General features: G+C 42.9%; 3 protein-coding genes across 4 annotated transcripts; 1 reads left to right on the forward strand and 2 right to left on the reverse strand.

The window, feature by feature from the left end:
* Positions 1 to 4,856: 4,856 nt before the first annotated feature.
* mrpl24 (mitochondrial ribosomal protein L24) lies at positions 4,857 to 9,004 on the reverse strand. Its single transcript, XM_053863858.1, has 7 exons — positions 8,903 to 9,004; positions 8,376 to 8,527; positions 8,113 to 8,299; positions 6,957 to 7,052; positions 6,247 to 6,350; positions 5,153 to 5,283; positions 4,857 to 5,087 (listed from the first exon to the last, which is right to left on the reverse strand). Exons 3-7 carry the CDS (start codon positions 8,293 to 8,295, stop codon positions 4,951 to 4,953), a joined length of 651 nt encoding a protein of 216 aa, XP_053719833.1. The 5' UTR covers positions 8,296 to 8,299; positions 8,376 to 8,527; positions 8,903 to 9,004; the 3' UTR covers positions 4,857 to 4,950.
* Positions 9,005 to 9,022: 18 nt separating this feature from the next.
* On the forward strand, positions 9,023 to 12,943 carry prcc (proline rich mitotic checkpoint control factor). Of its 2 annotated transcripts, none has more exons than XM_053863856.1 (7): positions 9,023 to 9,745; positions 10,001 to 10,048; positions 10,206 to 10,667; positions 11,323 to 11,418; positions 11,496 to 11,636; positions 11,983 to 12,048; positions 12,640 to 12,943. In XM_053863856.1, exons 1-7 carry the CDS (start codon positions 9,464 to 9,466, stop codon positions 12,724 to 12,726), a joined length of 1,182 nt encoding a protein of 393 aa, XP_053719831.1. In that variant the 5' UTR covers positions 9,023 to 9,463; the 3' UTR covers positions 12,727 to 12,943. The 2 variants fall into 2 exon arrangements, with proteins under 2 accessions (XP_053719831.1, XP_053719830.1); XM_053863855.1 differs by having other exon boundaries at positions 9,025 to 9,745; positions 11,320 to 11,418.
* Positions 12,141 to 15,197, reverse strand: mrpl9 (mitochondrial ribosomal protein L9). Its single transcript, XM_053863857.1, has 7 exons — positions 14,944 to 15,197; positions 14,133 to 14,292; positions 13,941 to 14,065; positions 13,815 to 13,868; positions 13,627 to 13,728; positions 13,417 to 13,500; positions 12,141 to 13,277 (listed from the first exon to the last, which is right to left on the reverse strand). Exons 1-7 carry the CDS (start codon positions 15,022 to 15,024, stop codon positions 13,035 to 13,037), a joined length of 849 nt encoding a protein of 282 aa, XP_053719832.1. The 5' UTR covers positions 15,025 to 15,197; the 3' UTR covers positions 12,141 to 13,034.
* Between the last annotated feature and the right edge of the window lie 718 nt (positions 15,198 to 15,915).

A 15,915-nucleotide genomic window follows, 5' to 3' on the forward strand; every position in this document is an offset into this window, starting at 1 on the left:
TCACAACAGCAAGCATCTGGGGCATCTTGAGGACAATGCATGTTTTTTTGTTTTGTTTTGTTTTTTTATCCCCAGTCTAAGGAGCGATCATGACGGTTATACTGCTTGCTAAGGATGTCTATATGAAGACCAAACAAAACTTTCCAAAATGATTCGGGCTTAATCCGCAATCCGTCTTCATCCTTCTTCTACTGCATTCTGTTAGATTTCATTGATATTTGTTCTTTGGGGCAGAAAATTCTCGTTTTCAGAACAAAATGATAAACAACCTGACAATGCGATTGATAATTAAATTTAGATTAGATATTGTACGGTATACATAAAACACAAATCTAACGCACATTTAAACAAATTAAATTACAATGAATACATGTTTGACAATGAACAAAACATGAATAAATTAAATTATTTAAATGTGCAATATAGATCGGTCATGAAATATGATACCTCATCTGCAGAGGGAAAACTGAACTTCTTTGTTGTCCTAAACTTGCCAACTTGCTGGATGCATTATTAGCGAAATGTGCCCTGGTTCTCAGTCGTTCCATTGCATGTGGTGGCTATGCCCTTCTGATGCTCAAATGTCACCTGGTTTGTTTTTGCTCCAAACAGTCGGAGATACCAGGCATTTACCGTGTTCATCATTTCATGAATCCCTTAAGATGACTACCTCAACCAGGCAACCAGCAGAAGCCGCAGCTGCACTCTTTGTGCTAATGGACAATACTTCTGTTTTTGCTTCTGATATTTAGTGATTCTATAATGGTGCAGCTATCATTTCCCTCTGTGCTTACAACAAACACTGAGTGGGTAATAAGGTCAACTGACTGTGAACCTTTGTCTGGTGCAGACTACCAGGGTGAATGGTGCTCTGTAGCTGCAGTTCCGTGACGCACCGGCAGCTGTGAGGAATCTAACACCCAAACATCAGCAAAATGGATTCAGTTGGGTCATCAGACTGACCCAGATTGAATCAGAGCTTGGTAGGTCCTACCACTTCCCTCCTGTTTGTCTTTTGAAAACGTGTAAGGAGCAGAGATGATCTCCAGAAGCAGTGAAAAAAAGCTTTTTTCAAGTACACCCAAACTATTAGATCTTTGTTGTGATCTATAGAGAATTTTATTTATATGAAGCCCATAACCGAAGGCCATTTACTTATGACAGTTTTTTGAGTAATAACACTGGATACTATTTTAAACTGGGTTGTTCCCATATTTTTATGTATGGACAGTATCATATTCCTTTTCTATATTCTTTTTTCTTCATTTAACCGTGTTTTAATGTCTATTATGCTAGAACTTGGACTACAGGGTTGGAGGAAGTGATGAAGGAGAGGCGAACTATTTGAGATCAACTGTCCAGAATGATGGACTGAGGTGAAGAGAGGTGAAGACAAATCAGAGCTGCAGCAAAAGTCAACAGGCAGTTTTATAGGACAGTAGTGATCATTTCCTTCGGGGTTACCAGAAAGGACAGGCTCAGAATGAGAAGTCATATGGAGAAGTTTGGAAACAAGGTTAGGGAGGCCAGTTGTTTTGGACACATGGAGAGGAGAGACAGTGTGGGACCAAGAATGTTGGGGTTGAGAGAAGAGGAAAACAACAATTGATGGGATGGTGAAGATGAAGGACATGCTGTTGATGGGAAATGGAAAAAATAGAGACTAAGTACGAGGTAATCATTTTGGAATTACAGTTTCGGGTGTTTTGTTATTGATGCATATTGAGTTGAATTTTGCATTTGTAATTTTTTCTATTTTGATAACTTCATGAATGCATACAATATATCTATAAATTGCATTCATTTATTACAGTCAGTTTTACACTTTCATCAAAGTCCTTGATGAAACCATTCTTCTCACAAACCTCTCAGCTCCTTCTCCACCTAGATCATCCCTGCCACCAGGTTGGCTATATTCGACAGTTTATTGTGAGGCAAGGCACTCCAAAGGAGAGCTTATACAGTATTGTGTATCAGCTATTGCTCTTCTTCAGGTATGAATGCATATTCATAAAAAAAAAAAACATAGCTAGAATGGACCAGAGGAGAGAATGATAGGCTATGGAGAGGTCTGTGTCAAATGAAGACGCTGACAGATGACCTCAGAGAGCAGCCACGGTTGCCCTAATGGTGAGTAAACATCTAGGTGTAGTTGCAGTTTACTCAGAACTGCATTCTATCCTGTGTTATATGAACTAGTACTGTTTAAACAACAGCTCTATAATGAGACGGCACCATTACACTGGACATGAATGTGTGACTCCAGAGCCATGCTGGGATTTTAATTGTCCTCAGCTGTTCAGTTGATCATCAAGAAGCTCATAAACACACGCCGTAAAACAGTTGAATTTTATTGCCATTTCTTTGCTTATAGATGAAAACCAACAACACAATTGAAGTTACAGTCTTGAGATGTCCACTTTATAGATTTGTAACAACCTGGAAAACAATCTGGTGAATATTAAGGGTTGATGAGTGAAGGAAATGGAGGTGGCACTTGGAGGAATCCGAACAGAATTGTTGGTCACAATTGAAGCATGTCAGACCAAGAATTCAACATCCTAATGCCTGCATGGCTTTTCTACTCACTCATGATACGAACATCCATCCATATAGCCTGTCTGAGGTCGGGTCACGGGGCAGCAGCGGAAGCAAAGAGGCCCAGACTTTTCTCTCCAACCGGTGTTGTCCACAGTGAACTGGCAAACCTGCCCGGAGAACCAGCCCCTCACCTCTCAACAAGCTGAGGTTCTACTCCAAGCCTCTGCCAGATGGACTGACTCACCATGTGAGTCCAGACAGTGGAGACAGAACTCATTTAGGCTGCTTGCATTGGTTGTTTTGAGTCACTTCCAAAAGCGTGCAGCTGTGGGTTTCATCAAAGATGACTAATTGATTCCTTAGTGACTGGTACTGAAGACAAATGAATGGCTGTCCTTCCCACTTCCACAAAACGGTGATTAAAATGGCCCACTGAAACACAATTGGACAAATGAGGTTTAAGTTGTCGCTTGCTACACTTCATGAGGGACAAAACCATTAACTTCTTCATTCAAGAGACCTCTGCCTGTGGTGACGGAGATGATCTCTGGCTCACATTGAGGAACGGATCTTGTGCGTATGAAACAGCCACAGGCTGGACTGGCTTCTGCTTCCATCACCTCCAGGTGGGACTCATTTGCAAACGTGGCTTCAGCAAGCATGACTCAGCTAAAACCCTGTGCACACGCTGCGGTTTATGTTTAAAATGGTTTCTTAATACTGCTTGAGTCACTCTGGGTGGCTTCATTTAACTGGGTTACCAGAATCACCGTAAAATCACCGCAAAGTAGAGAGGCATTAGATGCTCATCGTTCCCAGCGGAAGTCGCTTCACCCTGCTCGCTGTGTGTCACGGCTACAAAAGTGAGGAATAAAGCACAGGCCTTCTGTTTCACCACTGACTCCGTTTTTGTAATGACAGGAAAGAAAAAGATCCTTAGAATTATTTTTCTTTCCACAAAACCTCTAAGCTGGGTTTCTGCTGACTTGGCAGTTTTATTTTCTGCTGGTTGCACAGACGCAGCGAGTCTGGGAAAAAAAATTTCAATACTTTCAGCATGATGTTACTCCGCTGACCAGAAGTCAGCTGCTGTGAAATTTGGACGCAATTTATATTATCTGACACATCATTTTTATGTGCCGTCACCATGGCAACATGTTTGGTCGCGTCTTCATCTGGAGGTCTGGAAACATCTTGCAGTAAGTCAATACCGGCGGTTACACGTCGAGGAAAAACAGACTTCATACTCTCCATCAGTCAACTGCGACTGTGGTCTGACTCAGAGAGAAATACAGAGTAACCAAAATCATCATTAATATTACGGTAATTAAAAGAGCATTCAACTGCCCTTCTGTACTTTAACAACTGGATTAAGTGGATTACATAAAATGCACTTCTGCTAATAAAACAATGAAGTTATTAAAGTGTACAAATTACTACCATCATGCAGTAGTTTGTTGTCACACTATTAAAAGTTAGAAGTATGGATTTCTGCTCGAGAGAGAGCAAAATAATTATAATCCCATGAAGAGACGAGCGTGTGGAAAACACCCGGTCTTCCCGGTACATTCCCTCAGATTTCCAGACGTGGAGGAAAGACGTGCTCATTTGGGTTTTGGGAGCCCATTGATGTCTGAGTCGGGATGTTCCAAGCTGATGGAAAAAGCAGCTCCAGGTAGACTGAGTCACAGCAACCAATTCATCAATAATGGGTGAAGTTTAATGCTGTTCCTCAAATGAGTTCACTTATGTTAGCTTAATGATGCCATGCGTTCAATACAGACATATATATATATTTGTGTCAGATTATTTCATGTTAAGTGGTGCTTACTTAACACCATGCACAAGAAAAAAAGAGTGAAGTTACAGTGTTACATTTTTAGAACACCACTTGCTACACGATGTGAGCCAGAGTATTATTTCCTATCTGCAAAAAATTCACCAGTGAGGCTACAGACATGTCAGACAGTAGCATGTCCAGCACGCAGACAATATTGACTGGCAAGTGAATGGGCCTGCCACGTGCATGTGTGTGTGTGTGTGCATGTGTGTGGGGGCTCATAACGTGTGTGTTTGCTGTCTTTTGAGAGACAATTTGAAGCTACAGTGGGTGTATAATTTTAGTAAGTTTGTTTCACATATGTTTTGATAGCGAACTTAAAATAGTGTTTTGATTTTCATTACTGTCCCATTCTTTACTGCACAGAAGTGAATCTGTAGATAAATAATGAGGTTAAATGACAGACAGGCTGCAGGCTGACTGGAGTAAAGCAAACCAGTCTTTCAGTGATTTGAGCTTTTAAAAAGAATAAACAAGTTTGTAATATTTTGGTTACATTTATTCTCACACAAAATACAAACATGAGCCTATGGTGCCATAAAGTCAGCAGTTGTGTTAAGACAGTCCAGCTAATACCAGTAGGACTTTCTCTGCCTCCTGTTTTCCTGGATCCCAAGTTTCTCCATCACCTCCTCCTCCAGAGTCTTCAAAGATGCTAAGTGTGTCTTCTCTAGTGCGTCCTCTGGACTTGTGTCTTTGGGTCCATCTGTGAAGAGCAAGTAATGGTCATCCAAATGTTTCCACAGGAAAACACAGGCAGCAGACTGTCACCTTTCCACTGCTGAGGCACTATGCCGTCTCGTCGCTCCACAACAGGTTTGGGGATAATTCGACCCGTCCTGACTGAGACTCTGACTCTCTCACCCTCTTCTGTGAACCGCCATTCTATCTCTGTGGGCTTCCTGCAAAACAAATGATGGGAAAAAAACATTCACAGCATCAGTACAGGCCAAAGAAGACTGCCACCTTCTGTCCATGGCAGGTGCAAGAGGCAGTGTCCCATGTGAGGTTGTTTCTCTGCTAATCGTTTCAAGTGTTTGAAGGTGTTTAATAGTGATGCTCCGTTTGATCGGCCACCAATCATGATTGGGTTCATATCTGTAAAAAAAGTATGTGATAAAAGTATGTCTGTAGAAGCCCTGCGTGCTGCACAGTGTCCCCTCCCCCTTCACACTGAGCAGGTGAGCTGCATAAGGCAGCTGAGTGGGACTTTTATACAGTTTTACGCAGATGGTGAGTTTTTAGGCGCATGGCTGAAAAAGAAAAGAAGACAGCTGGTTCATACAGCAGATAACAGAGCCCACGCTGAGCAATAACCACAGTGAAGGTCACGTGACTAAGTTAATGACCCGAAAAATAATTCATTTCACCGGGCAAAACGACCAATCAGGGGCGGATGAAAGTGGCTTCTGCCGACAGCTCTGTCTTTCAGAGCCCTGCTGCATGTAGCCGGGACCTATATTTCACTGGCCTGCCCCTGCACGAGCTCCACCTGACAGTCTTCTCTCACGCTGAATTACATGGTTCTCAGTTGTCTTTCTGACGGAATAGTAGACGCATTCTGCCTGCCAGGTGTTTGTATATTCTCTCTTGAAGAACTTAATAAAAGCATGTTTGTCTACATTAAGGTGATATTCATGGTTCATTTTCGACATCATATACTTAGCAGCACTCATCATAACTACATCTTTATTACAAATTGAGAACCACTCCATGTGATCAGGATTGTTGATTTGGGGCATAAAACCAGATTGTTTTAGTGTTTAAGGTTTTCTCAGTGAGGAAAAGCAAATGAAACTAAGTGTGTTATGCAGCAGCAGTTCCAGGGGAGCAGAGCAGCTGCACGGCTGCAATGATTAATGTACCTGTCTGAGGGATCGATGAGGGCAACGTCACGGAGCAGAACGGGAGCCTCGCTGGCAATGTAGGTCCCACGGTAGTCACCAGTTTTACCAATAAACCTGTAATGCTTGAAGAGAAATAAGGCCTCAGTCCAAGCAACACTGTGGGGGTGTTTTTAATAAAATACACAGCTGATTGATATTACAAGTCTTTTGACAGGAAAATATGTATTTTCTTATTTACAACAAATTGTCAGAGACAAATACCTGCCTCACTGCACCAGAGGACGAGAAATAATCCATAATTAAAATTAGTATAGACAAAAGGCATTCCAGCAAATTTGCATTCTTATATTAACATTAATGAACAGAGCGACTACACTACACAAAAAATTATCCCCATTTGGTTCTTTGTTTAATCTTGATAAATTTGTCGTTCATTTCTCAATAATATGATAATGAATAAATCATCTTCACAAGAAAAGAAGCGTTAAATCCTGCCATATATTTGTGCCAAAAAATGGGCGAGTCAGATGTTTTGTGAGCTTTGTCTCTCTTCAGCGTCTGAGCCTTTAAAAGGTAAGGCGGAACGATAAGCCATTGGCCATATACTTGAGAACTGCACTCGAAACTATAAATACTTTTTCAATGTACGTGCTTCTGGCTTGATCTAATATTAGATCTCACAGCCATCGCTGCCACAGCACTCACAGTAAACACATGGCAGTACTTACTGTGTTCAATCCTTGCAGGATGAGCCAGTTTCTCTTTCTAATGACTTGAATCACTTTTCCTTGTTTTCCTTTGTCCTTTCCTGACAGAATTTCCACCTGGGAAAAAGAAACATTCTCCACTCAAAGGGCTGGAGCAACTAAAGAGTGAGGGAAGAGAAGCAGCAGTACAGAACAGACATGGGTCTTTTTCAGAGGTTTATCTGTCCCAACGTCTCTGTTAGTGTCTTTACATGTCTTCATCGGTTCCCCCAGCAATAGTTTGTTCTGCATAATGGACTGTTTTGCATGACTAAATTCTGGATTGGGTAACTGCCCAGTGTGCCATTGCACATTGATGATCATAGAAGTGATCATAGAAGCATCAATGTTTTGATTGACAGTTGGAGGGTCTGATGAAGTACAGCTCTCCCACTTGGTGGGCAGCCAGCTTACATCAAAGACAGCGACCCATTGGTTGTCAGACAGCAGACTCTTCCTATACCGTCACCCGCGCTGCCTCTGGATGAGACCTGGGTGTAGCGCCTTAGCTTTCTAAGCATGTATCGTAAAAAAATGAGGCAAAGCAAAATGTAAGAGCTGTCAAGTTAGGTACGAAAACAAGCCTCCTGTAAAGAGGCAGATGAGTGAACGTATCTGAGATACTTCCTGCTGTATGCAGGAATGCTGTCTGCTTGTAACCCCTGAGGCAGTAACAATCTCCAAAGACCATAGTAGCAAGTTGGAGGAGGAAGGACTGATGGAGGATGAGGTACCAATCATGTATCATTTAGACCCAGTTATAGCTTTGGTTCACAGATGGAACGTGTTGGAATCCCACAGCAGGTGTCCAAAGGTTTTACAAGAGGGATGACATTGTGTGTAGGCCAATTGCTCTTCCTGGAAGCTTAACTATGTTCATTTAATGCACAAAAGCGATTAAATTTCATTACAAATAAAACATACTAGATGTATAGAAAGAGTGATGAAAACGTTTTCTGGTGAAAATGAATATATAAAATTAATGTGTTAGTTCAAACATGACACAACCTATAGACGGGGTACATACCACAGATCTGTGACCAAAATATATGGAGAAACTCAGAACATCCGGGAGGGGAATCAGCACATCATAACCAACTGTCATTCAATACGAATGTTAGGATGGACCTTTACATACCGTGTCCCCCCTCAGCACCCACCAGTCCTCCGGGGCTACGGGCTCCACAAACACCTTCTTTCTCCTCTTGCCGGGCGGGTTCATCCTCTGAGCAGCCACAGTCCACGGTCTGTTGGTGCCATAGCGGTAGTCTTTAGGCAGCACGACACGGGCAGCAGCAGCCAGGAAAGCCGTCAGTCTCATGGTGCTGCGGGGACGATCAGAACCACATTTCAGGATATTGCATATACGTCACGGTTAAATGAGTATGGCAAAAGTGTTACCTGCGTCCTTTAGAGTCCACAAATACCTAAAGTGACATTGATAAACAAAACAAACGGTTACAGGAAGAAACTCTCGACCCTCCTCTGGTCCCAATGTCACATGCAAACGCGCAGGTCAACAGGAACCCTGGCGGACAGCGCCATCCATCGGCCTGGTGGTGGAACAGTTCATATTTGTGTCAGGAGCCCATGTATTATTATATTTTGGAGCGCAGTTTTCAACCATTAGAAAAGAGGCTAAACTTTTCTTCCAGGGGCGAACAACTCACTCATTCTGTGACATGGTATTGGTTTGATTAAATGGTTGTATATTTACAAAAGACAGCTTCGGTGGTGTTGAATTGCTCGTTAAGAGCAATTGTATGTTGTGCTGTACATTTTAAACTTACATTTCAATTGGAATCTGAACAATTAGCAACGTCCCATGGTAATCCGTAGGTAAGAGCTGTCATGCCTTTAAATGGCTTTAATCGATGCCTGCGGCAGCCACAGAAGTGATAAGCAAAGAAAGAGAAAGAGCTACTTACCCGTGTATGAGATGCGTGTGACAATGACTACATAAAATATAGAACGTGAATTCTTTCCGTTCCATAAATTGAGTTGCCGTCTCGTCTTAATGACGGAAGGGGGCGCCGTGTTGTTTTACCACAGAAGAAAAGTATGCGCCAAACAGCTGCGCAGTTGTCTTCGTTGGAGAGCAATGGATGCCAATGTTTTGGTAGAGTCAAGAGATTAACAAGAACGTTTTCTTAATATACGCGTTTTGTGCAATTAGACAACAACCGAGCGGACGTAGTTGATAATTAGAAGATGCTTTTTTATGCATCGTATTTGGAAGGATATTTTCACGGACCAGTGCTAGGTCAGTGGTTCGTGTCTTTCTTGCAGCGGCCTAGCAAGTCTTTAAATCTGAAGTAGGTGTGTGTGACTGTAACGTCGTGTTCTGTCTGTAACCAGGACTAGCTACAAACAATTGCCTGTTTGCATGAATATCAAGCTAGTCATCTGGAAAGCTAGGTAGCAGTCGTAAAATTATATACGCATCAGTCCATGTCCACGACGTGTGGATTTTTAACCTTAGCACAACGATGAGTCTGGTCGCGTACGGCAGCAGTGATGAGAGTGACTCGGAGGAAACGTCCACACACGTCCCAGAGAGCACACGGGGCACCGGTGGACTCTTCTCACGCCTTCCGGCTCCCAAGAAGACAATACAGATAAGACAGGAGGAAGTTCCGGGTAAACAAGTGGCAGGGAGTCGAACCGATGACGCTCAGAACTTTAGAGGGGACCTGTTTTCTTCTTTGCCCAAGCCCAAGAAGCGAACTGAGCCGGTGAAGATCACGGCACCTCAAATCCACAGACGAGACGTGAGTAAAGCAAGTGCCTTGTTTTTTGTTTTCTGTCGTTTCACCCAACTCAGTTGGAGCCAAAATTAAAGTCAAATATTTCCCCTGAAAGCCATTCTGCCTATCAGAACAAGAGCATTTGTCAACAACTGGCTCAGTATTTCCCCTACAATTGAAGATGCATTTTCTCCTGGCTGACTGTTGACTGTCATGGTGCTTTTGCATACTGTACAATAAGTGCCTCATCTAAATATTCAAATGTGTTTTTGTCATCAGTCAGACTCAGATGACGATGAACCTGCAAAAAAGAAAGTGCAACCTAAGGTGAGTATGTTTGTGTCGATTCAAATCAACTGAATCGGCCTTGGTTTCTCATAGCCAGCTTGTTCCATAACTACAAATGTAATGAAGACAATAGTAAACCACCCTTTAAATTGTATTATCTTTTGTCTGCGCGGCTCACTTTGGTGTCCTCCATCAGGATGGAGGTTCGGGTCTGGCCTCTCTGCTTCCAAAACCTAAAAATCTGACAGTGAAGGAGATGGATCGAATTCTGATTCCTCATACACTGACAAAGCGCCCAGAGGCCAAGGCTGTCAAGTCCTCGACTCCTGCCACAAGCTCCCTTGCATCTCCCTCTGCCATCAAAGCAGCAGCGAAGTCTGCGGCTCTGCAGTTGGCCAGACAAATTGCTGCTGATGACCAAGAGGAGGACATCACTCCTCAGAATTACTTCTCGTTTGGTGAGACAGAGCGAGTAGTTCCTAGTGTTGAGCCTGAGCCAGCAGCCCCCGCAGAGTCTTTTGTGATGCCTACCGTGAACCAGCCTGGTCAGTCAGATGCTCCACTGGACTTTGGAGGAGGTCAGGAGGCAGCTGGGGCGTGGGGAGGCCAATATGCAACATATCAGTCGGCCGGTGCAGATCCAGAGTCTTTCGCCCAGGTGAGTGTCTCCATGCTGGTTAGACATGTGAAATATTTGTTATTTGCAATCAATCAAGAGTTATTCTATTGAGGCAGGACAAAAGCACAGTGCATTGTACATCATTCACGGCCTTCCTTAACAGTCTACCTTTAAAAAAAACACAAAAAAAACAGCTAAAGACTCCCTGTCAGGGGAGCCCTATGCTATACACGCGCTGCAGAGAACCGTGACAGTTTGTTTTTAAGTTGATTAAGTTAGAACATCGAACTTAAAAAAAAAAACATGGTTTAGTATTTGTTGTTGTTTGACTGTGTCAATGTGACACCTGAAACCATGTCATCATGACAGAGTACGTGACCTCACACATTCTGCATGTACATTATGGGGATAGCATATTGTACATTCAGCTACACATACTGCAACTGTCCTTCAATACAGGTTAAAAACATTTGCTACCAAAGTGAAGTTATTTATGTGTGAATGTTGCTGCATGTAATTTAGATGTGCATTACTCTGAAAAGTGTTTTCAGGAACTAGAAGATGATCATGTCATTTTACCATCTCTCTTTGCGTGTTTTTCCCCTGCATGTTTTGAGGAGCGCATAGCATCATATGGTGTTCTCTAACTTTGAATCCTGATCTGTGCCGACCTCCATTTCATCTCCCTCAGCAGGGCTACTACAATGAGCAGTATTACGAGGCTGCAAACGCAGGAGGGTCAGAAGAGGTAGAAGAGCCTGGTCAGGCTGAAATGTTTGACGATGAAGCGGTAAGTCTTGTGTCACTGCCGTTTTGGTTTGAACCACAAAACAGAGTTTAACCTGATAAGTTATTTCTTCTTTTCAGTTCATGAGAATGCAGGGCAAACGAAACCGGGGGAAAGAGGAGATCAAGTTCTTAGAAATCAAGGGCGATGACCAGCTGAGTGGGACAAAGCAATGGCTGACCAAGAACTTGACAGAAGAGACGCAGCAGTCGTACAGCAAGGTGAAGTTTTCTGGCTTGGCTTTACCTTCACAAAAATGGAGTGTTACTGCACATAATTTACGGTCAGAATAAGTATAGTTTGCCACCACTCCAATACACTGGTGTGCTGTTGTTCTGAGAGAAGTAAACTTTTTTATTAGTCCCTCATCAGCAGCCTTTGCTATTATGAAATGTATTTCAGGGTCGTTGGGGCAGCAGCCAGAGCAAAAAGACCCAGACTTCTCCTTATACTTTAGGTTTACTCAGAATGACCAACTACTGCCTGAGCTTGTTCTTCGAATGTGGATACAACTATAGAACAAATATGTGATTTCTGAAGATGTGACATTGTGTTTTCCTTTTGTAGAAAAGAGGAGGACAACCAACAGGACAGCAGAGACGCAAACATCAGATCACATATCTCATTCACCAGGTAAGTGTTGCATCTCTGTACTGTAGATCCATTTGCATGTGGATGAACTGTGCTCAGCACTAAAGCAGTACAGCTGTACCCCTGCATTGATATCACACACCGTGAAAGTGAATGAAGTAGCCTAATAAGACTGAGATATTAAGGGTGCAGACACCAACATTTTTACATAACAGACTGTCTTTGTAGTTCTGCATCCCTACCACTAATAGTTTAGATAATTCCCTTTCTTAAATTGCTGTATTTAATGTTATTTGCCGTAAAAGCAAGCAGAAATCTGGTTATATTCATTTTCCAGTTTATATTAATGTCCCTTTGACACCGTTATGAGACAGGAACATAAAACTCGAACACACTTGACATAGCAGGTAAGAAATATTCTGCACACAGGGGGGAACAGTTTCAGATGATACAATCATACAATGAGAAACGCCATGTGTCATGCAGTGTTTTTGTTACACTCAGAGCCTGCTGTGTCCTTAAGTTTGTAAAGGTCAGAATGAGAAGAATTAAACTGCATCCTACTGTACCAAAAAAAATGCAGATGTAGCTGTTTAGAAATGAAGGTTCAAGTTGCATGTCTCTGTTTGCTAGGCCAAGGAGCGTGAGCTGGAGCTGAAGAACACCTGGGCAGAAAACAAGCTGACCCGCCGACAGACACAGGCCAAGTACGGGTTCTAGCGGCGGCTTGATCAGAATTTAAAGTAGATATTCCCTGACATTTAGATTTTGGAAGAGTGCCGTTGACATTTCCAACTAAGTTACTTCCTTCTTTCTCACTCTCATATACCTGGAGTGACTTGTGTTTGAGGACTGTAAGACCCTTCATTAGGATACCAACCTTTGTTTATGTATCAAATGTTGATGTGACTTTTCCTGGAATGTTGTAAAAATAAAATGATTTTTATGTCATGTGTTTGATCCAGACATGACTTGAAAACATGAATTTTGTGCTTCAAGACTGTTTCTGTTCTTCCATGTTTTATTTTTTATTCTTTCTTCGGCTCATCACTTGGTGGCAGCATTGTGTCTGGACTCGGTGAAGTGGTTTGCTCAAGAGCCTGAGCAAGATTTGAGTCCGAGCTAGCATCCCGCACTGGATCCTGATCAACACAAAGTCCTTCAGCTGCATCCTGCTGCCTTTTGGCTTTCTTCATGCGCTGATACTTGGCCGACTGGTCTTCATAGGGAACCAGAGACATCGGGATCCGGACTGTGTTAATTCCATTCACCTGTTACAACAATGACCAACAGACGGAATTCAGAGAGACTGCAGCTCCAGTTGTCTGTAATTCTTGGAGATGCCAAAAAGTGAAGAAACAGTTTTTTTCCAAAGATATGTTAAATTTCACAGTGAACATCAGATCTCACCGTCACTTCACACCAGTAGTCTCCCTCCTCAGTAATGGGCTCAAACGGCAGTTTCACAGCATGAGGAGGTGCAACCAGGCCGAGCTAAAAACAACACAACTGTTACAACTAGAAACAGTGACTGGACAGGCTTCGCATTCTAGAAGAAATGTCCCATTTGTTCTGTTGATGCCAAACACGCAACCCAGTCACATGACAAATGACACCAACCTTTTTCAGCAGCTGTCTCCGGACAACCTCCAGATTGAGCTGGAAATCCTCACTGGGCATTTTGTTGATCGTCAACTTGCATTTTTTCAGGAACTCGACGGTCTAGAAAACACAAGTCGCTCTTTAAATTGATGTGTGCCACGGTATGTGTTCTCATCACTACACCCTCTCTGGCCATCCGCATTTACCTGCAGTCCAGTACGTGTTTGGACTCTCTCTTCCAGTTTACCTTCTCTTAAAATCTTAAAGGAAAAAAAAACTTAGTTTAGTAAGCTGAATCATCACTTGAGAACATGCTCAACAGAGCTGCATACTCTTAACTCCTCTGCAAACATGGCCTTGTTCTCTGGTGAGGGATACACTGCCAGCCCGTTAGCCAACAGTTTGTTTCTGCCAACAGACTTTTTGACAAACACAGTTTCTCCTCGACCTCCAAGTTCTGTTGAAACATAAGTCATTATCTTCAATGAAGTCAAGTGATTTGAAATCACTGATCTGACACTCACTTGGCACCGTCTGGGTCAAGATGAGCTCCATTTTCTGTTTGGGATTTTGCTTGGTGTCTTCGACCAGTTTGTAAATCCTGTGTCTGCGTGGATACAACCTCGGGGGGCTCCCAACTTTGGAGAGTGGGACCTGCCAGCAGCGCTCCACGATGACTGTGTTCTGGAAATATAAATGTTTGGTTTAACACACTTGGTCCTCGCACTGGTACACACACACCAGCAAAAGATCCCAATGCAGACATAAGGTCCCCACGAGGCAGTATACTGTAGACAAGCACGCACCCACACTCACACATTTGTCTTCCTGTCTTAGTGAGTACTGCCATTGAGCTACATACCCCATATCCCCAGCATCTCCCCCTAAACCTAACCATCTAAAACAAATGGCTAAACTAAAACCCAATTATAATAGCCCAGCTATTTTATAATTTTAACCCTCAAACTGAGGCTTGATAAAGTGAGGACCGGCCAAAATGTAATCACTTTGCAAAAATGTCTTCACCCTGTTGAAAAAGTCTCTCTCTCTCTCTCTCTCTCTCTCTCACACACACACACACACACACACACACACACACACACACACACACACACACACACATATATATATATATATATATATATATATATATATATATATATATATATATATATATAACCCTTACATTGACTTAATAGTGACCGAGAATTATTATTATTAAATAGATGATTGCTATTTGAATAGCGATTTCCATGTTGGTTTAACACATGCAACGGTACTGGCTCTGTGTTTCTTACAAGGACTTGACGACGGAGGAGTGACAGGAAGACAAACCTGAGCAGGAGTCCTGGTGAAGCTCCTGACAGCAGACTGGACCAGGAGCCCCTGAAGGACACGCCGGCCTGAGCCCCACATGTTCAGTCCGAACCACACAGAACGGTACTCCACTAGCGAATGGCTTTACGGACAACAGTAACAGAACATGAACATATAACAACCGTGTCCGAACGTATGGCAGGAGCACAGAATAATACAGTGTACTGCTTTACTAAGAGCAAGCTAGCAGCAGAAGACTTTCTTCTTCTCTCGAAGTGTGGCTACATGTAAACACAATACCGCCACCCAGCGGGCTGCAATGTGCTTGATCAAAGTAAGTGAAGACAAAGCTGTCGCAACCTGATCTGATCTGAAGAAGAGGCCTGTCGTGGTTTAGGTTGACTGATATTTGCGGGCACGCACAGCAGGTGACACACCCTCATGTTTATTGTCCAGCCCATTCTCTGTCATCGAGCGACCACAATATTTAATATATTGTGGTCGCTCGATACATGTTTATCAAAAGTTTACTCGAGGTTGAACACACACGGAAACAGAGCGGTCCATGCCTCCATTTAACTTGTAATCAACACAAAATCGCTCTATAGTAATTGAATTGGATTAATCTTATTAAATGTTTGTTGTGCCTCTCAGCGAGTGTTTATAAGAAAGGTCCCTACAGTGTGAAAGCGCCTCAGTTACATGTGTCTTTGCCGTTGGAGACACCGTGTGTCCAGCCTCGGCACTACAACCCTCTCCTTCCGGAACACGATTTTGATCCCAACATTCAGATTGTGAATCGCGTCCATCGCTACCTGCGGTGGGGCCATGACCACCGTCTCCTTGTTCAACTTCGTCTTTCATATCAGGCGTTGGCTTAGCGGGTTTATTTCATTCAGAGATGTTTATCGTAGCATAAATGGTGAGGCGACTCTGTGTCACGCTATGGCTCATGTCAAGCTAACGGGATCTACAGATAGTTAGCTGCGA

The sequence above is a fragment of the Synchiropus splendidus genome, chromosome 4 (genome assembly GCF_027744825.2).
Source record: "Synchiropus splendidus isolate RoL2022-P1 chromosome 4, RoL_Sspl_1.0, whole genome shotgun sequence".
Classification (NCBI taxonomy): domain Eukaryota; kingdom Metazoa; phylum Chordata; class Actinopteri; order Syngnathiformes; family Callionymidae; genus Synchiropus; species Synchiropus splendidus.

Coding starts and splice junctions, on each gene's coding strand:
- mrpl9 (XM_053863857.1), bottom strand. CDS start 15,024: ATGTGGGGCTCAGGCCGGCGTGTCCTTCAGGGGCTCCTGGTCCAGTCT. Junction 13,729..13,814: donor AAACACGTACTGGACTGCAG/GTAAATGCGGAT, acceptor TGTGTTTTCTAG/ACCGTCGAGTTCCTGAAAAA. Junction 13,278..13,416: donor ACTACTGGTGTGAAGTGACG/GTGAGATCTGAT, acceptor TTGTTGTAACAG/GTGAATGGAATTAACACAGT.
- prcc (XM_053863855.1), top strand. CDS start 9,464: ATGAGTCTGGTCGCGTACGGCAGCAGTGATGAGAGTGACTCGGAGGAA. Junction 9,746..10,000: donor CTCAAATCCACAGACGAGAC/GTGAGTAAAGCA, acceptor TTTTGTCATCAG/TCAGACTCAGATGACGATGA. Junction 12,049..12,639: donor TCACATATCTCATTCACCAG/GTAAGTGTTGCA, acceptor TCTGTTTGCTAG/GCCAAGGAGCGTGAGCTGGA.
- mrpl24 (XM_053863858.1), bottom strand. CDS start 8,295: ATGAGACTGACGGCTTTCCTGGCTGCTGCTGCCCGTGTCGTGCTGCCT. Junction 7,053..8,112: donor GGGTGCTGAGGGGGGACACG/GTATGTAAAGGT, acceptor TCTTTTTCCCAG/GTGGAAATTCTGTCAGGAAA. Junction 6,351..6,956: donor TCCTGCAAGGATTGAACACA/GTAAGTACTGCC, acceptor TTTCTCTTCAAG/CATTACAGGTTTATTGGTAA.